Source organism: Lissotriton vulgaris, chromosome 4_1 (genome assembly GCF_964263255.1).
Source record: "Lissotriton vulgaris chromosome 4_1, aLisVul1.2, whole genome shotgun sequence".
Classification (NCBI taxonomy): Eukaryota; Metazoa; Chordata; class Amphibia; order Caudata; family Salamandridae; genus Lissotriton; species Lissotriton vulgaris.
The window spans coordinates 20,971,594-20,996,608 of NC_141691.1; the positions used below are offsets into that span (position 1 = coordinate 20,971,594).

Sequence of the window (25,015 nt, forward strand, 5' to 3'; positions counted from 1 at the left end):
GTCCATAGATGTGTGAGCAGTTGATTCACTAGATGTATGGGTTCAAAAGTGCATGTGGAAACAGCTGTATGGGCGGTTGACTGTGTGCATGAGTGTATTGGTGAGTGAACGGATATCTCAGTGCTACATGTCAAAGTAAGTACATATGTAAAACACAGTACATGTGAGAGTTGACATATATAAATAACTGTACATAAGAGCCAGTGAATGTGTGAGTGGCTGTATGGATCATTGTGAATAAGTATCAGGGAGTGTATAAGAGAGTAAATATGTGTTATTATATGTTTGAATTAGTAAGGTGTGTATAACTGTATAGTTGAGAAAATGGAGGTGTGATTGATTTTTTGCATAACTGACTAGGTGTGTGAGTAACTCCATGGATGAGTAACAGTCTGTGACTGTCTGTTTACACTGATTGTATCTAAGGTTATATTAGAGTCTGAAGAGGTTCGTGGTATTATCACATGAATGATATCATCAGAGATATGATCAGTCATGTCAAACGAGATGAGTGATGTCATCAGTGATGTCACTGACCATGTCATGAATGATGTAATATGTGACATCATCAGCAGTGGATTGCGGGTGCGCGATATATAGTTAGCGCATCTAACTATATATGGAATTTCAATGGTTTTATGCGAGTAAAATAAGGTTTTGTAAATGCAAATTCCTAACTATATATGTTCTATAACCAATCGTTTTTTCATTGAATTTTCAAGGTTTTGTAAATGCAAATTCCTAACTATATATGGACTATAACCTATGGTTTTTTCTGTGAATTTCATTGGTTTTTTAAAAGCTAACATCTGTAGCTGTAAAATGTATTCTACTTTAAAACCCAAAATATATTTTAGATGTTTATTGATAATTTTTATTGAAATATTTTTTTTCTTCGCTTCCGGTAAGCGAACCGGGAAGCTTTCCGTTAGCTCATCTTGATGCCGCGATCTAGTACCCGAACCGGTAAACGTTACGTTAGCGGAACTGTGACGCGTCGCGGAAGCGCAACGTATCATTGTCGCGTAATGCGTCTTATGACGTGCCGCTTTAGCGCTCCCGAAAGTGCTCGGGACCGCGAACCGGAAACGATGCGGGACGCGGCGCGCACCGCGTAACGTGAGCGGAACAAGTCATGTGACTTGTTTATCAAAGTTTTCATTGGTTCATTTCACTTTTGGTTTCCAAATGATGTATGACTAGGTCATGTGACCTAAAAATAACACTTTTCATTGGTTCAGAACTTTTGCTTTTCCAAAATCACGTTAACCCCTTCTTCTTTCCTCACTCTGACTTTCATCTTGGTGAGAGAAAGACCATTTTCCATTTTGATTGCAATGGCTTCTATCTTTGCTTCAGCTGGTGGACCCCCACCACCACCTCAACCTCCTCATGACAAGAGAGGACCACCATCTCAATTCATCTCAAACAGAGAGGAGGAAGAAGACGACTTAGAAGAAGAGGACACTGATGAACCTGAATTTATTCAGGAGTTGCCCCGTGTTTCCGGAAGGAAAACAAGTTTCATTTGGCAATTTTTCTCAATTCCTCGAGGGGAGAACAAGGTTAATGCCAAATATGCCACCTGCCTAATTTGCAAAAAAAGATTATCTCGAGGCACAGAGAAAAAGTATAGTATGGGCAACTATACTATGCATCGCCATATGGTCAGGTGGCATCCATTAAATTACAGCCGGGCAGAGTTAAGGGATCTGCAAGATAATCCCCCGACAACTCCTGTGGCCAAATCAACTTCTAATATATCTTTGACTGTAAGAGAGGCACAGGAAACTGTGCCAAACATACAGCCAAACTTCAAGCACATGAAGTTAACGTGCATACATTGTGGTGCTATGCTCTCATGTGGCAACATGAGCGTAAACTTAATCAACTTGGTGTTTGATAACCATAACTGCCCTAACCCACCCAAGCAGTAATTTTTTCTTTGCTCCTGTTGAGCCCTTTTCAATGCCTGTTTTTTTGTTGTTTCCCCTCCATGAAAAACACAAAAAAACATAAAACTGTTCTAAAAATACAAAAAAAACAAAAAATGTTCTGAAAAAATAAAAATAAAAAAATAAAACAAAAAACACATTAAAAAAAAGTTCTTTTCAGAACTACCTCCCCTTTCAAATAAAATTGCTAGAATGTTTAGCACTCTAGCAAGCTCTATTTCTTTTGGTTCGCTTCAAGTTCGCTGCCCGGTTCGCGAACTTGAAGCAAACCAAAACATTTTTTTTTTAAAAAAAAGAAGAGTTAGTTTAAGGGAAGTAAACAGAGAGTAATGTAAAAAGAAAGACAGCTATAGAGAGTAAATCAGAGATAGTGTTTAATAGATCTATTTATTAATTCAGGATGACGATAAGGTGTGATGTCTCGTGAGGTTTGTTTAAGGTGAGACCTACTCAGGGTTACAGATCAATTTTACACTTGTTGAAGAATACAGAGCAGATAAAGCATGTGAAGGCCTACCAATGAAGTAAATCATATCCTCTTATTACATCATTCATGACATGGTCAGTGACATCATCAGCAGTGCATTGCGGGTAAAAAGAGTAGAAAACATTTACCTTATAATTCTTGTTACCTTTTTTAAATATTTTTTCATACTTTCAATCTGTAAAAGAGAGAACAAACATTTCCAAAAAAATTACTACATGTATTTAAAAATTACAAAAGAAAAGGGAAAAGGTTCAAGAAGAAACACTTTTTCAACAATTTTGACATTTACAGAAGCCTCTGCTTCTCTACGTCCCCTACACAATCCTAAAGATATATATTTTAAATAAACAGTATCTTCATGCTGATGAACTGAGACCTATTTTGGAACATGGTACTTCTTTTGCACTGCTGATGTCTCACAATAGTGATGCAATAGCAGCGCAAAAAAGATGTAAAGGCATCATAAAATTGTGTCTAATATTTTAAATGATAGTTTCAGGATGCAAATAAGATGTGTGCTTTGAAGAGCTTTCTTTGAGGTGAGGCCTATTCCTTTTTTTAAAAAAAAACAGTACCCGGAAATACAGCACTATAAGCATTAAAATTGACACTTACAGAAGACTCAGTTTCTCCATATCTACCTCACATTTCTAAATGTATATCATAAGTACAAACAGAAGAACATTAATTATACATGTTATATGGTTTATTTTTGCTGTTCTCAGAATGTATCAAATTTCACTTAAATCAGTGACTTGAAGGTATTCATCATGTAACAGCGGGGAAAAAAAAACACAATCAAAATGACTGTGTTTAAAAAACCCATACAACCTAAGAAATCTGATTTCAAAACTCCTTAAAATTAACTTACTTTCAATGACGTCGATGGATCTCCTATGAACAGCATTCACTCTGTTGTGCTATAAATATTTTCAGCCCGCCACTTTCTGAAAGAAAACCTCCATCGATACGAAAAATATGTTACATAGAAGAAAAGACTTCTCTCATTCTATCACATGTTTCCACTAGGCCAAATCATGTTGCCGCGATTCCCTACTCTTGTAATTCTTCCAATCAAATCCCGACATTTTCTATTTTCGCAACTTTCAAAAAGAATACATTTAAGATTATTTTCACAATCCTGGACTACTAATATCTTACCCTTCTTTGTCACTCATGTTCTCCTTTTCCTATGACACTGATACTGCTTACTATGAAGCAGACTTACTTACATCAGGTTTATATAGTTGGATTTTTAAATTGACATTATAATTAAAAGTTTTGGACCAATAATCTAGACAGCATTGCAGACTTACATTCCCTCTACTTCATGAACCTTTTGCAATTCTTCACAGGAAATCCCGAGATTCTTTCATTAAAATTTTGGTTTTAAAAGCACCAGGTAAGAATTTTTAAGGTCAAAAGGCAATTTTTTTTTGAAAGTTACAACGGAATCATTGCAGAATGACCAGCCGTTTCGAGACTTTAAATAAGCTGTATAATGTCCTGATGTTGTTGAAGGACCATCGTGATAGATAATTGCTACAGTTACAAAAGTCCTTCCTGATATTGAAAGCTGAGAAGCCACAAATTTTTTTATTAAAGTTGACAATTTTGATCCATCAGGCCTACATCGTTGAATCATTAAAATGACATACTGTCCATATCTACGTATAAATAATGTTGACATCATTTCAGATTTACATTGGCTACACTCCATGTTGTGATCCGCTGCATTTACTAGCTTATTAAAGGAGACTGATTTACTGTCTGGCAAAGTTAAATATATAAATCTTTCAGAGTCTACACTAGTAGTACTTGATACCCTACAATTCTCGCAGTCATGCTGCCATTGATAAGAAAGCCCAAACAGGTGATCTACATCTACACCCTCATCTTGCAATACATCAAGCATATACATTAAAAACTCCTGACAATCTTGCTGATTATTTTCAGAGAAGTCTGTTTGCCCTGAACATTCATCTAACAGATAACGAACTTCAGACACACTTTCTACTTTTGTTCGATCAGTGCTACATTTCTCGAAAACAGAATTCAATAAACAGCATAAAATTTGTTCTGAATTCAACAGAATCTGTTCTTTTAAACTCTCTAGTGAAAAGAGAACATTAACCACTACATTGGCATAGCAGTTGACACCAGAACTGTTTTCAAATTGAAAACCGACAACATCTTCAACAGAATCCACTTTCTTTCTGCTAACAATTTTCGGTTCATTGACTTTTAGTCTTTTTGCAACAACCTCCCTACTATTACTGATATTTCTACGTTTGCGGCCTACCACACGTTTCTCAAACAAAGGATATTGAGGCAAATGTGGCACATACTCTCTTCTTAACCTATTGTATTCCTTAACACAATCTAGATCCGCACAAATGTTTGTGACATCACAGTCAATCAAATACAATCCTGATAAAGTTCTAACTCGTGACAATGCCACATATGCCATACCCTCCTTGAACACAGAACTGCCAATATTCACCAATGCACTGTCTACACTTAAACCTTGCGATTTATGAATTGTTACCGCATATGCCAAGCAAACAGGAAACTGTTTACGGCGAACATATAAGTCTTTAACAAGCAAAAACCTAGCAGAACAACGACCAATTAGCTGTACTTCCTCAATGCCATCAAATTTAATTTTTAAAAATTCTATTCCATCTCTATTTCTGTACTTCTCAAAATCAACAACATTACCCATTGATCCATTTACCAGACCTCTTTCAACATGTAAATTTCTTCTCAAAATGATTCGGCAATTTAAACACACATTCAAAGTCTTTTCAAAACCCGCTGTTTTAGATATAGTCTTCTCTAATGAATCCAATTTTGATTTCAAATTTTCTGACAAAATAATTGTTGATCCCATGTGCTCTATTTTGTCAATAGCTTCAAGTTTCACAATCTCTTGCTTTTCTAAATTCAACATTTTGTTGTTGAAGATGGCACATTCTGCAAGAGTTGGCATCAAACATATTCCGGATTTCTTCTCAGTAATTTTCTGAAAAATATTCTCAGCCACAATCTCTTGTTCGGGATATAAATTTGAAAGTAATCGTGCATTTAAAGCTTCTTTTCCATGCTCGGTCACTTTTCCAATTCTAATATCTTGTAGAATATTCTTGTAATCTTCATCTTTTGCCTGACGCATATTTTCATGCAGTTCAGCATAATTGAAGTTTAACCATATATTGACGTTGCCAATGCTCCCTAGGCACTTCCTGGTATCTTCATGCGTGAGTATTTTGAACACAGGTTCTCCTTTTACTGGTGTCAGCTGCAGAAGATCTCCGAAAACAATGATGTGTTTGCCACCAAATAACACATCATATTCAGTTTTAAGTACTTCTTGCATTCTCAAATGCACAAAGGCAAGCATGACATTGGAAACCATGCTTACTTCGTCAATGATAAGTAGTTTCATTTTCCTCAAGACTCTTGAAACTTCACAGCAAGCATCCCCAGATAACTTGTGATATTGTAATTTGTTGTCATGCTCCACCGGCAGCATCAGTAGACGATGCAAAGTAATACCTTTAATGTTATGTGCTGCAAGTCCAGTAGGAGCGGTGACAACACAAGACAGCAATGACTCAGTCCTTTCCTGCAGATAGCATGAAATTGCTTTAACGAGGAAACTTTTTCCAGTTCCCGCTTCTCCACTCACATACAGTAGGACAGGCTTCAACGATGTACATGAGCACTCTTTCTTCTCATGACTTAATCCATGCTCAATTTGCTTGGTAACTTCATCATATATTTTCCTCTGCTCAACGTTGAGTTGTTTTTCCAAGTCTTCTAAGTTAACTGAATCCTCCTGAGCATGTGCCATGGCTCTTTCCACTTCATTCATAGCAGTGGCAGCTTCATTTTCGATAATAGGTCCTCCAAGTGGATCTTGACTCAATGAAACAGAACTCTGACTGTCCTGAGAACTGTCTCTGGCAATCTCGGCTGCAATCGTTGCTTCCTGCTCAATTTCCAAAGTTAGCATTTCTTGATATTTGGGAAAAGCAGGACATTCTATGCTATCCTTAGCAGCAGTGAAAGAGTCTTCATAACAGAGGAAATCTCCAAGCAGTTCCTCTTCTGCACGCCAAGGCTTGAAAAGTTGCAAAAGTGCTAAATAGAAAAACTCCTTTTTTTCTGAAGATTCGCCACTCAATTTTCGATGGTTTACTAATTGGCATTTTCTTTGCTTGACCAGGCATCCCTCACTTCCAATTACAGCATACACTCCTTTCTCAATATCTTCTTTGATGTTCCTCTTGAATATATAATTTTGTAGAACCTCATATAGACAAACATTCTCAAGGTGACTGCTTCGATTTGGATAATATGTATCCAACATGTTGGTCTTCAAAATGTCGGTACTGTTTGGTTCCTTTTCTGCCAAATATTCAATTTCCCGGACAGGTTTTAGAACCCGATTTCGCGTTGCAGCAAGACCAAGACTCGCCCAAACAATACTCCTGGATTTGGCATAGAGACTTGCTGAAGACAATCGATCTGAACATTCGTAAGCTCCGATTTCTCGATGCGACAACATCTTCAGACTGAAACTGTACAACTTCTTGCTGAGGCTCTTTTCATGGGAAATGTCCTCCCACATATCCTTCAGTTCTGTCTTTTCTTTTTTGGTGATGTAAGATGTCACATACCGAGCCACAGCCATACAGTTGTCACCCACAAACTGTATATCCATGTTAGCATTCCACATGGACAAAATCACTGGGTTGTAGTCGTTGATGTACTTGGACTCTTCATTCCTTTTCAAATTGTATGTATTTTTCGGTGATTTCCTCGTCACATTATGTCGCAGTGAAGACATCAAACTGTTCACTTTTCCTTTAGAAATCACCGGTCGTGGAAAGTTGAAACGACATTTGTTGTAGAACTTGTCCTTGTTTCTGAATTTACGACGACAGTACTTTCCACAACGATGGCTTTGGAAACGTAGAACTTGTTCTCTTAGGCTTTTCTTCTCCGTTGCATTTGGAACAGCACACGTAGAATACTGTTCTATGAAATTCATCACTAAGTCATCCGGATCTGTTCCAAATTTAGGTGCATCCTTGATCCACAACAACATATGTATATGAGGAGCACCTCTTGCTTGGTACTCCTTTCTCCAGAAGAAATCCAACACCTCTCCAAGAGGTGGATTCTTCTTATTTGTGATGAAAGACATCATAGCTTCAAATCTATGATTGAAGTACCTGCATACATTCACAGGATCCAAAGAACACAGTTCTCCAGGTGTCTTGAATTCAATGTTTTCAATATTTCCATTTGCCTCTCGTAGAAATTCAAGTAAGACTTCCCAGCCATACTCGGCACAGCTCAGAGTGAGGAACCATGTTGGAGTTCCTAAGTTCCTCAGCATACATTTTAAATCACCATGACGACGGTACCAGTACTCATTAGTACCACGCTGACACGCCATGAGATTAATTAAGTGAGAATCCAAAATACTGTCTTGGACATTGACTTTATGCATAAAGTCCCTTGCCGAGATATTTCGCATCTGTATACCACTTTTTAAGATGTGGTTCACTGCATATGACAGTCCAGACAGATCGCTTTCAAACAGGAGATGAAACAAATAGGGAATGCATTGACGAAACCTAGGATCTTCTGCATACAATCGTAAAGTCCGATATTCAGACGCAGGAATTTGATGAGGTCGCTCATCATATCTTCCTCCTCGACCTGTGGGAAATAGCTGTGGGAAACACCGAGCTTCCAAACTTTCCTCCCAAACACTAATGGGACTCCCTTTAGCTTGTTTCATTTGAAACAATTCAATAGCATTCCCCATGACTTCCTTGGAATGCAAAGGATGAACACTATAATGTTCATATATTTCTTCACTTTTAGAGGCCTCTACTTTCTCAATTTGGCCAGCACACAAATCGCTATCCTCTTCATCACTTACTTCCTCTTCTGCAACATATACATTCTTATAGTACTTATTATTTGTCTTCAAATACACTGTTGCCTTTTTGACTTTCCTAACATCCACTAAATCTTGCCATATTTTCTTATTCTTTGTCGGAACCCCATTAACTAAGATAACCAGAGGTTCCTCTTCCACTTTTTCTATTCCAATTGTGTTAATGTTTTTGTTCAAATCTAGAGGCAAATAAACAACTCTTCCCTTTAATCCTCTCTGTAAATCTGCTGGAAGCAACTTCCCTGTCTTTGGCTCCATTCTTACAATAGCCTGAAAGGGATGGATACTTTGAATCAAAATACATTCATAAGTATTTAAATCCTTCAATTCAGAAGGAATCTCAACCAATTCCAGATTATTATGAACTGCCCTAGCAGGCATCTGGTTTTGGTTTAATTTATTACAACAATAAGTACACACACGTTGATCCGATCCTAAATCAAAATAATTTTCTACCATCAAGTATGTGGCAAAATCCTTCCATTCACTATTATTTTCCCTTTCACTTTTTGCATATAAATCCACTACCTTAGTCTGATTCTTATAATAAGTGCGTCGACAACATACACAAGTGAAATTAGGCCTCTCACTTGATTTCATCTGAAAAGTGTCAATTTCCTTCTGAAAATTATCTGTACTGGAAACCTGTACATTATCTTCAACATTACCCTCTACTTCAGGGTCAATTTGAACATTCTCATCTTTACTACTAAAGTAACAAAACTCAATTTCTTCACAAATATTCTTCACATCTATTTCAGAACCATGCAAAAGAGCAGCACATAATTGTTTAAGCATAATTGCTGGACTCTTAGCATAATACAACATTCTCACTAATTTTCTCACTTTATTATGATGCACTGCTAGCATCCTGAAATGATGAAAAACACTCTGGCATACTCTCCTGGAAAGACAAGCCAGTGAATGACCACGCAAACCTGTCATTTGTCTCACTCTGCAAGGATCTAAATCTTGCAACAACTTCATTTTCTGCTTCAAACTTTTCTTATTAAATGTCCGTATAAAATCACAAAGCAAATTGATGGAAACCTGTCGCACACTGCAAATAGAACTACACTTCCAAATGTACACAGGACCCTTAGGACGTCTTCCTAAAACCTCATCACTTAGCACCTCTTCTGTCTCTGTTGTCACAAGTTTTTCTTTTTCAACTGGACAACCATCCTTCACTTCATAAGCTCGACCACTGGTGTCAACTGCAAACATCAAATCATTATCCTGAAAATAACTCTCCTCATTAAAAAATGCCTCAGAACTTGAACTATGCATCCATTCTCCAGAAAAAACTTCACAAAAGTTACTACGATTTACTACTCTCTTCCATCTACTGTTTGTTTTGAAATCAGAAATTACCTTGCTTAGTTTCCTAATTCTATTGATTACCAAAATAAACAACTTTCGCTTAATTTCAAAAGCATGATCAATAATTTTCTCTACATTTTTCTTCTTCTTATAAAATGCCACTTTCTGTTGGCCTTTTTTAATATTTCTTAATAAATTAACTATTATCCTGTTACGGAACATTCGTTTTCGAATGTCCCTAAACTGTTGTTTCCTTCTACTATCATGCACAGAGTTATCTCTTCCTCTACCAGTAACATTTTTGATGGGTCTTTCCTTTCCATTTAAATTACTCTTCTTTTTCTGAACTGAAACATTTTGGCGAAAAATACTTTTTTTACTAAAAATATTTTTTAAGAATGATTTTGTGCTCTTACCCGGAGCTTTCTTGGTGTTTTGATAAGTATTTGGGGAAGAGGACTGCTGCAATAAAACATCATCCTGCTGTCTTTGACGTTTTCTAGCCTTTCTAATTCTATTTTTCGTAGGCATTTTTCAAATTTAAAAAAGATCTGCAGTTGAATCTGTGGAAAAATATAATAAAAAATGTTATTAACCACTATTACCAAACAGTAAATGAATAACAGTCATCAAAAACTTAACGCCCTACTTATTATTTAACATAGAAAATCTTTTGCACCAGCACTGCATCACAAGGACATTTTCAGTCATTTCCTCTTGTATGCAGGTATACAATTGATTTATGTGCTGTGTTTAAAAACGATTTTTTGAAATCAATTACATTTCTGGATATGTACTGCTAGAGCTTTATAGGTTGCTTTGGGTCATATTTATAAGGCATATGAGTGTCTATAATGTTATTTTTCCTTTTTAAATGGAAAGCGTTCTTCATGGTGCAAGTTTCTAATAAATACGCTCCCACCTGCGAAACGGAACTTTGCGATGCGAAGCTGATTGCCTCCCCGGTGTCTGTCAACATTCTAAACAGACCGGAGCGGCCGCCATCTTATCTCTCGGTAGGATCGAGAGAGAAGAAGAGGTGAAAAACGAAGGGGGAATTTAATGAAAGGGGGCAAGGTATACCCCTCTTGACACCCTAGGAATGTTGTTGGGGTTTTTAAAGGGTCCCGTGGGGAAAATAAAAAATATATATTTTTCACGGTAGAAGCGCTTTCCGAACACCGAACTGGGCCGCAAACTGCTGGCGAAACGGGAATAGGTATAAGGGGGTGCGGGAGACCATTTTGTGCTTCGTTTTAATTAAATTACTAAGTATAAGGGGGTGCGGGAGACGTATCCTAATCCCTTATATTTTCTGAGGGTGGCTGAGAAGGCTCATTTATGTTGATACATGTGTTCCAGCGGCTGTGCGTGAGCTTTTTTTTTTTTCTTTGCTGCGTCACGTCTGTTAACGTTCGATTCGAAGGAAATCAGGAAGTGTTGACCACCAATTTGTCAGTGCGATAAAATATTTCGTTATAAATGAATCCTTATTGATAAACATTGTCTGCGCCATCTTGTCTTTTTTACAATGCCACAATTTTGTCGTGCACAGCACCCATTTTAGATGCCAGGCCGGTCCCAGGCTATCACCTAGCCCCAGCTGTAGAGAATCCACACATGCCAACCCTCCCGATTCAGGCGTCAGACTACTGATTTCAGTGCTACTCTCCCGCCTCCCGATTCCTGCAACCAAAAACGCGGGGGTATATTACCAACCACTAGCGATAACTTCTTTAGAGACAAAAATTATCGCCGCACATCGGCGATTTTTATCGCAGATAAACCTTGCTATTAGCAAGGTTTATCGCAAATGCGATAAAAAACGGCCGCAATGCATGAATATCGCTGAAAAGTCAGCAATATTCATGCATTATCCAGCAAATGCTCTTAGCCATGTTATCCACCTCTCATTGGATAACATGGCTAAGAACTGCTCGCAAATGCGATAAGAAGCGGCCGCAATGCATCAATATTGCTGAAAAGTCAGCGATATTCATGCATTATCCAGCATATGCTTTTAGCCATGTTATCCACCTCCCATTGGATAACATGACTAAGAACTGCTCATGGCCCCATGAGGAACGCTTTCCATTTAAAAAGGAAAAAATAACATTATAGAAAAGAATCATTTTTAAACACAACATATAAATCAATTGTATACCTGCATTCAAGAGGAAATGACTGAAAATATCCTTGAGACACATGAAAGCGTTTTCTGGAATGCCCTAGCACCATTTTTTGGACATTATTAACATGGCTATGTAACTCCCATAATCAAAATCTAAATTTGCCAAGCGCAGGTGGGAACGTATTTACAAGACACTTGCCCCATGAGGAATGCTTTCCATTTAAAAAGGAAAAAAATAACATCAATTACACTCAAATGCCTTATAAATATGACCCAAAACAACCTATGAAGCTCTAGCAGTACATATCCAGAAATGTAATTGATTTCAAAAATGGTTTTTAAAAACAACATATCTGTTTCAGCTTACATAAGAGACCATGGAATGGGCTTCATATACAACAATAACTTGTGTTACTGCATGCCAGAATGCTACACCGAATATGCAATTACAATTTCTCAAAGTAACAAAATCTATTTCTATATCACTACAGACAAAGCCACAGTTTAAAAACACAGCTTTCTTCATCATTTTCTCCTTAGCAAGGTTTATCGCAAATGCGAAAAAAAACGGCCGCAATGCATAAATATCGCTGAAAAGTGAACGATATTCATGCATTATCCAGCAAATGCTCTTAGCCATGTTATCCACCTCCCATTGGATAACATGGCGAAGAACTGCTCGCAAATGCGAAAAAAAACGGTCGCAATGCATGAATATCGCTGAAAAGTCAGCGATATTCATGCATTATCCAGCAAATGCTCTTAGCCATGTTATCCACTTCCCATTAAATAACATGGCTAAGAACTGCTCAGGGCCCCATGAGGAACGCTTTCCATTTAAAAAGGAAAAAATAACATCATAGAAAAGAATCGTTTTTAAACACAACATAAAAATCAATTGTATACCTGCATTCAAGAGGAAATGACTGAAAATGTCCTTGAGACACATGAAAGCGTTTTCTGGAATGCCCTAGCACCATTTTTTGGACATTATTAACATGGCTATGTAACTCCCATAATCAAAATCTAAATTTGCCAAGCGCAGGTGGGAGCGTATTTACAAGACACTTGCCCCATGAGGAATGCTTTCCATTTAAAAAGGAAAAATAACATCAAAGACACTCAAATGCCTTATAAATATGGCCCAAAACAACCTATGAAGCTCTAGCAGTACATATGCAGAAATGTAATTGATTTCAAAAATTATTTTTATAAACAACATATCTGTTTCAGCTTACATAAGAGACCATGGAATGGGCTTCATATACAACAATAACTTGTATAACTACATTCCAGAATGCTACACCGAATATGCAATTACAATTTCTCAAAGTAACAAAATCTATTTCTATATCACTACAGACAAAGCCACAGTTTAAAAACACAGCTTTCTTCATCATTTTCTCCTTAATTCATATTATTCTCTATCTAAAATAAATAAATCTTTTCTCACTTTAGCAAATACTTTTTGAGTTTTGTAAACAGTCTCAGAAATACACCAAATTGTCTTCAGCAGAAGAAAAAGGATGCACTCCAGAGTCTGCAGCTATTGAAAGCACAGAAATACAGATATTCATTTCACATATCTCTCATATTAGCCAATCATAACTCTTCCCTCACTTTTTTCAAATCAAAACCCTTCCCCCCTCTGCCCTCTCTGCCTTTTTTTCCATAGCAACGACCTCCTGGAAGACCTCTCATGTTTGCAAATTCACACAACAATGTTTCAATTGAACTCTGAACTCTCAGTGCACCTGCGTATCCAGTGCAATCTTTCATTAAAAGTTTCTTCCTTGACCATTCAAATTACATCTTTCAAAGAACACATCCATGCACCCTAACTTTCTGTTTTCAGAAATGGAAATACACCAATCACTGCTAATGAATCATTAGCATTGGAAATCCACAGTTTTTTTTCTTTACAAACTCCTACTGTTTCAACTGCCCTTTCATTACCACACTTCATCTGACTGCAGCCCAACCTTCTCCCACCATGTTTAACGTCTGGATTGTTGGACATAGTTACATCCACTGGGCTCAAAGGTATGCTGAGAGCAGAAATTTACCCAACCTCAATTTACAAGATGTGGAAATTAAGTGGTTGGGCCAAAGAGGATTAAAATGTCACCAATTGATACCATTGGTGAAAACCTTTATGCATTTGCCAAAACCTGACCTGTTAATAGTGCACTGTGGAGGTAATGATTTGGGCACTTTGACAGGGGTAGGTCTGGAAATGCTTTTAAAGGACACCTTTGAGCAATTAATGGCACTTTTTCCTCAAACTGCCTTGGTATATTCCAATATATGCCAAAGACAGAAATGGAGGTGGTCCAACCAATTTTGTCCACAAATTGAGAAGTCGAGGAAGCATGTAAACAAATCTGTTTCAGCTTTCATGAGAGACCATGGAATGGGCTCCCTGTACAACAATAACTTGCGTTACTACATGCAAGATATCTACAGAGGAGATGGAGTTCACTTCTCAGATGAGGGCAACAGAATTTTCATTCTGAATTTAAGAATGTGCATTGGTACCTACTTATAAGTACCTAAATGTACCATAAACCCAAAAGCTCTTCTCAGAGCTACCCTTCATCTAATCACTCACAATTATTATTTTTTTCTAACTTTTTTCACTAATTTTCCACAAAATACGCTCCCCCGGTTCGCTAACCGAAAGCTAACCTCGCGGAATTTTTTTAAAAAATGTTTTTTTTCCGCACATATAAGCCTCCTCAGCCACCCTCAGAAAACCTAGGGGGTCAAGATAAGTCTACCGTGCCCCCTTCTACACATTCTGAACATTATTTGCCCTCCATCTTGTATCTTAATGCGACCGAAACACAAAATGGTGGACTCCCGTGACGCTTAAGGTTCGCTAACCGGGCCGCTTTCCAGAAAGCGGTCCTAAAAAAAGGTGGGAAAGTAATTAACAGAAAAACGACTAGAGACACTCTCACCAAATATAGATTAGCTCATACTACATAACAATCCCTTTCATTCTCACAAATTTGATTGAAATTTCATTTAGCCATTTAGCCTGTAGACCTATCTAAATACCCTGAGGTAAATTACTTCACAAAACACATCTAAAATATTGGAATTGACAACCAATGAAAACTTTACTTTCATTTACAATTTTTATTACCTGACATTTGATTGGTTTTATACCTGAATATATATAAAGGAAGAGAAGGAAACACAGCCATTTTCACTGCTACTTCCTGAACTACATTTCAAGAGCCTTTTCACCTCCCTGTAAAGTTATTTGATAATTTGTAAGTGGCACTTTAAATTAATTTGTAAAAACGTTTATTGATAATTATTTACTGTCCCCCTGCTATAGTTATAGATACAGATAACCTCCTCTGTTACATTTATTGATTGACTTACACTTCTCTGCTATAATTATGAATTTACTTACTTTAACTTCACTGTTAAAAAAACAGAACTACATGTCTGAACTTAAACCCAACAGTGCCCTAACTCTTCTAATATAATTATTTTTTTATGCAATTTACAGCAAAAAAATGGAAGGGGAGCAAGAAAAAACTAATGTTTCCTTCGACATTACATCCGAAGACATTTTAACTGAAGAAAATGTGGATGAAGATTTTATGGATGAATCTTTTGATGAACAATTTATTCAAAGCTTACAAGAGACAGAAACATCCATGTTTGACGAGATACCAGATGATATAATGCTGGAAGTTTTAATGAACTATGAAAATAATAAAAAAAAAAATTTTAAATCAAAATAAATAAATAAATTAAAAAAAAACACGAACAAAAACAACAAATAATTAACATACAGTATTAGAAAAGTCTATCATTCTTTTATCCTTAAAGTACGCTGCCCAGAACGCTCTCCGGTTCGCGAACTTGGCGCTTACCACGCAAAAAAAAAAAAAAATATTTTTTTTTTGGACCCTCCTAGGCCTTTTTAAAACCTCCACATAAAACCTAGGGGGTCAACGAGGATCTACTATGCCCCCTTATGGTAATTTCCCCCTTTGTTTTGGCCTCCTCTTGTCTCTCGATCCTACCGAGAGACAAGATGGCGGCCGCTCCGGACTGTTTAGAATGTTGACAGACACCGGAGGGCCAATCAGCTTCGCATCGCAAAGTTCCGAAACGCGAAAAGTTCGCTAACCGGATCGCTGCCCGGAGCGCTGTTACAGATATATATCTTGATTTAAACGTTAATTTCTCAAAATCCACTGAAGCACATATATTGAGACCTAGCAAAGGCACATCGGGCTAACAGTCCCTACAATTTTGCCAAGTTTCGTGAAAATCCATTAAGCCGTTCGGGCTAAAAGTGAGTCCAACCGCCCTATGGAAATTAACATGGGAAAAACGCGTTTTGGGACCCCCCTTTTTTCTCGGCCCCCCCTTGATGACCCCCCACCAAATTTTTGGGAGCTGCTCAGAAACAAAATGTGCCATTTTCCTGAAAATTTCAGCCAATTCCGTCCTTAAACGCCAAAGTTATTAGGCATAGAATTTTCAGAAATCCCATAGGGAAAAAATCCTAACTATATTAAGCATGGGCGAATTTTGCGGATCTCGCGTTCGCGAATTTTGCGGATTTGCGGATTCGCAATCCGCAAAATCCGCGAATTCCCGCGAATTTTTTTTTTTTGTGTTCGCCCGTGTTTCTGCCAGTTCGCGAGGGTTTTTACAATTTCGCAATTTGCGAACTTACCTGTCGGGTCGCAAGTTTTGCGAACTTGTTGTTTCTACATGTCCAGCCTGTTTGGGACACTCTTCTTCATCACTGCCACTCTCTGTCACCACTGCCACTCTCTAACTACTCATGCCACCCTCTGGCCCACCCATGCCACCCTCTGTTTCATCACCACACCCTCTGGTTGTCCAGTGTACCTTATTTTCGGCAAAGCAAAGCACACCTTCCCTGCCTCAAGTGACCTGAATTAATTTGGGGCTGATTAATGTGTCACAGAATATTTTTTTAGCTGGCACCTGCTTCCTTAGTGCGCCCTGATTAGTGATCTTTTGCACTTGCTAAGTGCTTTCATTGTTGCAAAATTAGTTACAACACCTGCCCTGCCCCAACTGACAATAATGAATTAGGGGCTAATTAATGTGTCACTGAAAGAATTTAAAGTTCCAGCCTGGCACCTGCTTGTCTGCTCCTTTAGCTGTAAATCAGGACCTTTGTGGCATACAGTTAAGGTCAGAGCAGGGTCACACAAAATAGTTGCAAGCAGGCAACCGAATTCTGGAGGGCCCCCTCAGGAAGCACTACAAAGAATCGTTACAAATCATGAGGTTGACCTTTTGCACCTGCTCATTGCTTTTGCTGAAATCGTTTTTCGTTTTTTTTCGCGCTATTCGCGGGGCGCGGCGTCGTGCGAAACCGACCGCGGAAGCCGCCAATTCGTGCGAATGAGCATTTTATTTTTTTTGCGGCTTGTTGTTTCGCGAGTTTTTTTGCAGTATTCGCGAGCCGCTTGCAGCGCAACACGCGAATTTACCCCAAGGTCGAGTACGGGCGCGGCCATTTTGTTTCCGTGACGTATTTCCGTTTCCGCCCGCTATGTATAATCTCGCGCACTAAGCGCATTGCGAGTAGAGGTTCGCACGAGATCGCGCGGGAAATCTACAGGTTCGCACGAGATCGCGAGGAAAATCTCGCGCGAACTTTCTTTCGCGCTCGTGAACGGGCGCCGGCCATCTTGTTTTTCATTCATTTCCTGTGTCTGGGCATGGTGTTTAATCCTCTTGGTATCTTTGCCATCCTTTGCTTGTTTTCAGTTTTTTTTTTACGATTTTGCTTCTTATCTATCCCTCTCTTTTCCTAGCTGTATATTTTTGTCTTTTCTGCTATTTTTCTTTACTTTTAAACTACTTTTTTAAACTCTTTTCTTTTCTTCTTCCCTATCCTATTCTTTCTTAATTTTCTACTTCTTCCTACCTTACCTGCCCAGACCATGGTCAAGCCAGGCGCCGTGAAGCTGCCCAGGCACTTGAGGGCCGCAGCGGCGGCGGGGAGTAGTGCTGGACCCAGTGGCAGGACAGCATGCGGGAGATTGAGGGGGGAGCAGGTGACGCGACGGGAGATCTTCAGCCCGGAGGAAGTGGGCGCGCTGGTCTACTTCGTCCAGCGCCGCCTGCCCAGGACCATCGCGGGAGGCGGCAGGATCGCGGCCGGCGGGTACAACATGCGGGAGCGCCGGAAGCGGTGGGAGAAGGTGTGCTGGGCCATATCCCACCTCTACGGGGTCCAGCGCACCTACAGCCAGGTCACCCATCGCTGGACGGACCTCCTGGACCGCGAGCGCGACCTGCTGGACCAGCTCGGCTTGGAGATCCCCGGGCTTGGTGAGTAGTAGTAGCCATTTAATCACTCACTACTATGATGTTTTCTCCTGCTCTGTGTTGTTGTATTGCAAATATTTGTTTTTTACATGGAGCAAGCCAATAATGCCGCTGATGACGATTACATTGTAGTTAAATTATATTTCAAAATCTTCTGTGCATTTCAGGAGCACTGCTCTCCTTCTCAGTGGCGTTGCTACTATGCTTATTTGTTTTCTATTTCGTGGTCTCATTGGCCTGAGTAACTATTATGTATGAGTGTACTTTACAGAACTGCGTAATGCTAGACACTAGGGGGCAGATTACATTTACAAGCCCCTTGCGCCACGTTTACGTTGCCTTGCGTGACGCAACAGCGGCGTAAACGTGCCGCATCCCTGCGAGTCATTTACAGCATGACGCATCTAGGGAGATGCGTCATGTTATAAAGCCATGGGCCTGCACCACAATGGGTGCGTTCCTAGTACGCAGGGTGGGCGCCGCGGTCCAGCGGCTGTGGCCTCGCAAAATTGCCTGCGTGAAATGTACAAGATTTAACGCAGGCACTTCTGCGACGCTGCTACGTCAATTCAATTCCTTATGTCTGCTCGAAGCAGGCGAAAGGACTGACACAGCATGTTAAGTATTGGGTGGCCCTGAGCATTACTGGAGTTGCATTGCGTTGGCGACGTGACTCCAGCGATGCGCCGCTCTTACGTGACGAGATGCCTCACGCAAGTGCCTACCCTTGCGCCAGGGCGCGCCGCATTGTAAATGAGGCACATCTGCCGTGTCGCAAGGGTAGTTTTGCGTGACGCATTTGATCTGGCGCATCTCTGGAGATGCGCCAGAACGCGTAAGTAAGTATGCCCCTAAGGGGCAGAATTGCAATTACCGTCGCATCCCTGCAAAGTAGCAGGGATGCGCCATTAATTGTGCGGCCCGCTACCACCACCAAACATGGTGCGCCGTATTTGCAATGCGGCGCACCATGGGCCCAAAACGTCACCGAAGCTTTACTGCTGGAGTTGCGTCGCAACGATGGCGCAGCTCCATCAATGCTCTGGGGTACCCTATCTCCCCAATGCTGGGTCAAGCCGTACGTCTGCTTCAAGCAGGTGCAGGGTTTGTGTGACGCATCATTGTCCTAAAGGTGACTGATTGATATTTTGTAGATTTCCCTCAGCCACTATTAGGATGTGTTCCAGCGCAGGAATGCCCTCCCTTGCGCCGGAACGCCCCCTGATGGCGCAGGGCTTTATAACGGGATGCATCTCCCAAATGCGTCACGTTGTTATAATATTATACGCCGCACCATGGCGCCCTTTTTTGTTTAGCTGCTGCGTCACTAAAGTCACGCAAGAACGGCGCAAAAGAGCCGCAAGGGCTTAAATCTGCCCCTTCCTTTGTAACCCTGACAATAAGAAAAATAGTGGCGGTGGATTGATAGTTTGACTATTTAAATGACTGGTAATGTAGCAGGCAACTGTTAGTGTTGTCACTGATCTGACTGAAATCACAATGGAGTTTGTCTGTCACTTTGCGTCTTGCCTGCGGACTGCTGCCTGCCAGTCCTAGGTGAACGTTTCAGTACTTTGTTTAGTGAGTTACGTGACTTTCGAAGTCACAGGTCCGCAAATAAATGAAAAGTAACCATAATCAATATAATTTCGCAGAAATATTTTGTTATTGTTCTTTTGAAATGTTTGATTTGGTTGACATTGACAAGCAACAATCATCCATGTTTTCTGTTCTTTCTTTCATGTTGTACGTCAGCTCCCCCCAGGGGCGAGAGGAGGACACAGGAGCAGCAGGCGGCGGATGCTGTTCATCAACAGGGCCAGGATCGGGCAGGCGAGGGCTCCTCTGCTGGCCCCAGTAAGTTTTCATTTTAGACTAGTACCCATTTTTCCTAGCGTTCCTCATTTGACTTTTTTCAAAATTGTCTTTGCTCTTCTTGTAGACTGTATCTAAATTCTTATCCTGCCTCTACTATGACTCCCTGTGGTATTACTAGATTATTCTTATTAGTCTGTCTGTGTAGCTAACTAAGATTGCACGGTTGGCGAAACTCCCATGATTCTAGTCAGCAATAGCTCTATCAACTTAGTGCAGTCCTCTGGGATTGTCCATAATGTCTTTTGAACTGTTCTATCTGGACTCATGCTTGCAAAAATTGCAAAACCTTTCGCTCAGTCACTCTAGTCTGGACCAAAAAACACAGATTGTATTTAAGTTTAAAAGCTTTATTAAAAGTAAACACATTTATTAAATGAAGTCATAATAAAACTAAACGTTTAACTGATAATGGAAAAGTGGTTAGTGCTGACGATTAATTGAAGACATTTCTTGTGGTCGAGCCGAGCTCTCACCTGGTTTCAACTTGATCTTGTTGTTAGAAGTCCATCTTCTGTCTGTGTGGAGAAAAATGGTGCGTGTTAAAAAAACAGCCTTCATCAGTTGTGCCTAAAAGTGCAGCAAGACAACCTTCCCTGGAAAAAGGGACATTTTTTTTAAGTTTAACGTAGACAGTCACAAATTACATTGTTTTCACATGTCTTCATTCCTAGACCAAATACTAGTGACTAGTGAGTGCTTCATTCTAACATTCCTAAATGTACTTTGTAGGTGGAACATCTGGTGGCGGGGCCAGTGTGGAGGTGGTGGTGCTCGACACGGAGGCGGAGGGCGATTCTTCAGGGGAGGAGGCGGCGGCGGCAGCTGTGAGAGTTGAGACGGTGGTGGTGGCGGCCAGAGGTAAGCTCTTATATATTCCTTACTTATTGAGATTGAAGACTAGCTGGGAAGGCAAGAATATGAGATGCATGGCTGGGTGAATGATGAAGCAATGATGGGTGGAAGGACAACAGCCTGGGTGGGTGACACAGAAACTGTATGTGTCCATATACCTGGATCATGCTACTATCTGACTCTTAGATAGCATATGTGTATCTAGAGCAGGGGTACTCCTAGTACGGCCCGCGGGCCGGTGGTGGCCCGGCAAGCCTTCGTTGGCGGTGCGCAGACCTTGCAGACAATCACTGCTCCCCCGGCCCCCACAGAGCAGAGGCTTTTTTGTATTTCACCTGTTAGCGCCCCTGCATCTCCACTCTGACAATCACTGCTCCCCCGGCCCCCACAGAGCAGAGTGGAGATGCAAGGCCACAAAGAGGTGAAATAGAACAAAGCCTCTGCTCTGTGGGGCCGGGCAAGCAGTGATTGTCAGGGTGGAGAAGCAGGGGCGCTAAAACAAACAAAGCCTCAATAATATGTTAATGGTCTTTTAAAGACCTGTTAAGTACTTTGGTGTTGTTGTCTGTGTGTGCGCGTTGAGGAAGCGGTCTCAACCCGGGCTGAAGGCTGACACAGATAGACACACACACAGTGAGATGACAGAGGGGGAGGGAGAGGGAGGGCAGGAGGGAGAGAGAGATGGAGGGAGGGCAGGAGGGAGAGCAGGAGGGAGAGAGATGTATGTAAATGCTGGGTCTGGTGGCTCAGTGGATGAGGGCATCTGCTGCAGGGACCTGTGTGCAACCTCATGGTCACAAGTTTTGCTTTAGCCCCGCCCCCTCTGACTCCGCCCCCACCAGTGCGGCCCTAGGCCCCAAACTACACTGTAAATGTAGCCCCTGAGAGAAAGTTTGTGAGTACCCATGATCTAGAGAGAGTAGATGGTCAGTGGATGAACTAAGTGTAACTTTGAAGAGCATGTAACACTGCACCCGCACGTCCGTTCCAGTGTAGGAAAGGCAAGGAAAAGAACTTTTAATTTTGTCCAAATACTACCATAAATAGTAGCAGTAGTTTGTATTGCAAGCACTGCATAGATCCGGTTATTATGGTGGCCACTCCCTACCTCTCTTAATAAGTTTAGTAGTACTCAGTCATTCATGTGTGGATGTATCACTGGTCACTCAATAAAAAGCAAAGCACCTAAAGTCATCCCATATATAAGCAAAAACATCCCATGTGAAGTGATAGATAATCAGATTATTTATCTTCTTCAATTTTCCATTTCTAGTACTCATTTCCACTGTAGGGTGAAAGTTAAATTAATTAAGCAGTAGCCCTTGAGTTGTAACAGAGTATTCTCAGTGCCACCCGTAATAGAAAAGTAAGAGATTCACCACCTGCATGTACTGGACGGGTACAGTAACGCAACGGCAACGCAAGTCTAGGTCACTCCTCATGGCGTGCGTCTCTTTTTCTCGGGTGCAAGTTTACCGCGCTGGCATTATGCCGGCTTGCAGAAAATAACGTACCAATTTTCCAAAACAAGAGATAAGAAGAAGAATAAGACTGGTGTACTTTCATAGTCGACTCCAATGGAAGTCCACAGTGCTCATAGAATTTGTTCCTTAAACTCCCACTAATGTTAGAGCAAGGATGAAGAAGTGTGAGGTTAGATAGATACTGGCCTCAATAGTTATGTAATGCGCTTGCAAGTTGCTAGTTGTACTGCAGCACAAATTTCTGCTGAATGATTGAGTTAATCTTAAAGAGCATTGGTTACAGACTATGTCTTTCTTTCTTCATATAGGTTCTCCTTCCAAACGAACAAGGAGGAAGGAGCTGGCTAGAGCGGCCCGGCAACGGAGGATCGAGGCCACTGTTGCGGAATATCGGCGGCTGGTGGCCCTGGAGGACGTGGAAAGTGTGCGGTCGACAACTACGACAACGTCGTCTGCATCGGCCTCCGTGGCCCCACGGGCTGCCACCCAGCACAGTGGTCCACCGAGACTGAGCCGGGCTGCCAAAGGCAAACGCCACCGCCGAGCAGCAAGGCCAACAGCTGCCTCTCACAGGCCTTGCACCTGCAAGGCAGTGAAGGCACGCCTGCGCCGCACTACCCTGATGGTGTCCCGCCTTCAGCAGGAGCTCGCCTTGCTCCGCGAGGAGCATGATGCCCTGGCCCAAAAAGTTAACAGCATCCACCCATAGTGTCCCTTGCCCCTTTTTTAGAGACTTTTGTGGGGTGGGAATTGGGAGTTGGGTTTTTGGGGACTTTTGAAGGACAATCGTTGGGGTTAGGGAGGGTCTTGCGGGAGATTATTTTGTTAGGGATATAAATATACTTTTTCAAACTTTATCTGAGCATACCTGTTTTTTACTGCTTGCCTGGTGGGTGGGGGTTTAACGTTGACTGTTTTCCTGAAAGTTTAGTTCCATTTTCTTCCTTTAAGTGTAAATGCCCAAATGTTTTCAACACTAAGTGCCTCTCACAGACTAAGTGAAGTGAATCCAAGAGTCCTAGGACTTTAGTAGTACTACCTTCAGTCTCTCGTCTCTCGTACTAATACTCCATTATACCCCCAAACCACCAAACGCTTATCTTACCTGTAATTTGTGTTTGAAAGTAGGGCTAGGCCCAGGGCTGGCTCCACGGGCAACACCGAATAACGTTGGCAATCTTGGTCGGATAAAATTTCCTCATAGCGGTGGTACTAGTGGTGTGACACAGTGGCAGTTGCATGCCTATGAAAAAAAAGAAAATGAAATCTGGTTTGTCCTCCTGAGCAATTCAACGGTACAACTGAGAATATAGCAGGTGACAGAAGTACAGTAGAGCAGTGCCACATTGTAGCCTAACAAATGTTAAAGTATAACTACTAATTCGGTTGAAGTTCTTTCACATTAGCAATGGTTCTTTGTCAAGCAGAGTAAGAATATATCATCGACAACTGTGGAAAGAAAGAATGCGACAGTACAGGGCCTGTGTGGAATTATTGATAACGATATTCAACATAAGGTCTCTGTAGCCAGATACCCGAGAGCCTTGCTGGTCACTATAAATCCATTCACAACAACACTCAATGGGGTTGGTCTGGAAGGTGTCAGGTTTACTCCCCGTGATCCAGTCGATGCAAATATGGTTCCACCTCCAAATGTCACCAACACCCAGAAGTGTAAACACAGGGTGTTCGAGGCATTAGGCGAGGGAGAAAAATAACAAACTAAAATAAAAAATGTGGGATGGGTAAAGGTAGGGTCAGCAGGGAAAGGAGACCTGTAACAGAAGACAAGACAGGCATCAGTGAAGTGCTGTCCTAACATACAAGGGTACTCTCATATAGTCTCACTAAATAGTCTGCAAGTCTCCCGCCTACTCATGGGAAATGTAGTTTCATAGTACGGTAGGCGCTTAGGGGCTGCGTAACCTGACAGAAGGTATAGTAGATAGAAAAGGAGAAATTGCTTTTTTTCTAGGTGTCCCCTCACTCACCAGGGTTGCCCCTTGGTGACATGCTTCATCATTGGGGCCATCCCAGTCCTCTACGGCCTGGGGCGTGCTGCGACTTGCGAATTACGTAGGAGCACTTACAAATGACTATGTGTGGTGCAGATAGTGGAGTGGACTAAGTGATGTGTTAAGGGATCAATGTAGAAGCCGAGAGAGAGGCAAGAAATGCAGTCACAGTCAGAGAAAAAGGCAAGGGATACTGTATCTATGTGGTTGTAGTGGTCCTGTTGGAAGTGGTAAGTAAGTTGCCCGCAGAAAAAAAATCCTCCTATTAGCGGCACTCCTCCATTGCAGCCGACGCTTCGTCCACCGATGTTGGTCACCAGAAGACACCCTGTCCACTGCCTGCCTGATGCTGAATTGTGGCTCGCTACTGTGAAGCCTGACTCCATCCTTTTTTCCCCATTGCAGAGACTGAAACCCAGCCTGTAATTATTCAATGAAAAACAGGAAGTGATATAATATTACAACACCACTGATAAATAAATATAAGGTATGTAGGCTGTGGAGTGCAAAAAGTCACAATTTGTTTTTCCTAGTAGACAGTACAATGTTTTTGAAAGTGCGT

General features: G+C 40.9%; 1 protein-coding gene across 1 annotated transcript in view; it reads left to right on the forward strand.

The window, feature by feature from the left end:
• The window catches only part of LOC147718251 (uncharacterized), a 108,925-nt gene extending 85,765 nt beyond the window's left edge, over window positions 1–23,160 (forward strand). The window contains exons 2-4 of the mRNA XM_086967174.1: window positions 19,980–20,081; window positions 20,832–20,960; window positions 22,747–23,160. Of these exons, the coding sequence (XP_086823300.1) occupies window positions 19,980–20,081; window positions 20,832–20,960; window positions 22,747–23,147 (632 nt within the window). The 3' untranslated portion in view covers window positions 23,148–23,160. The remainder of the gene's footprint in view (window positions 1–19,979; window positions 20,082–20,831; window positions 20,961–22,746) is intronic.
• The last annotated feature ends 1,855 nt before the right edge of the window (window positions 23,161–25,015 follow it).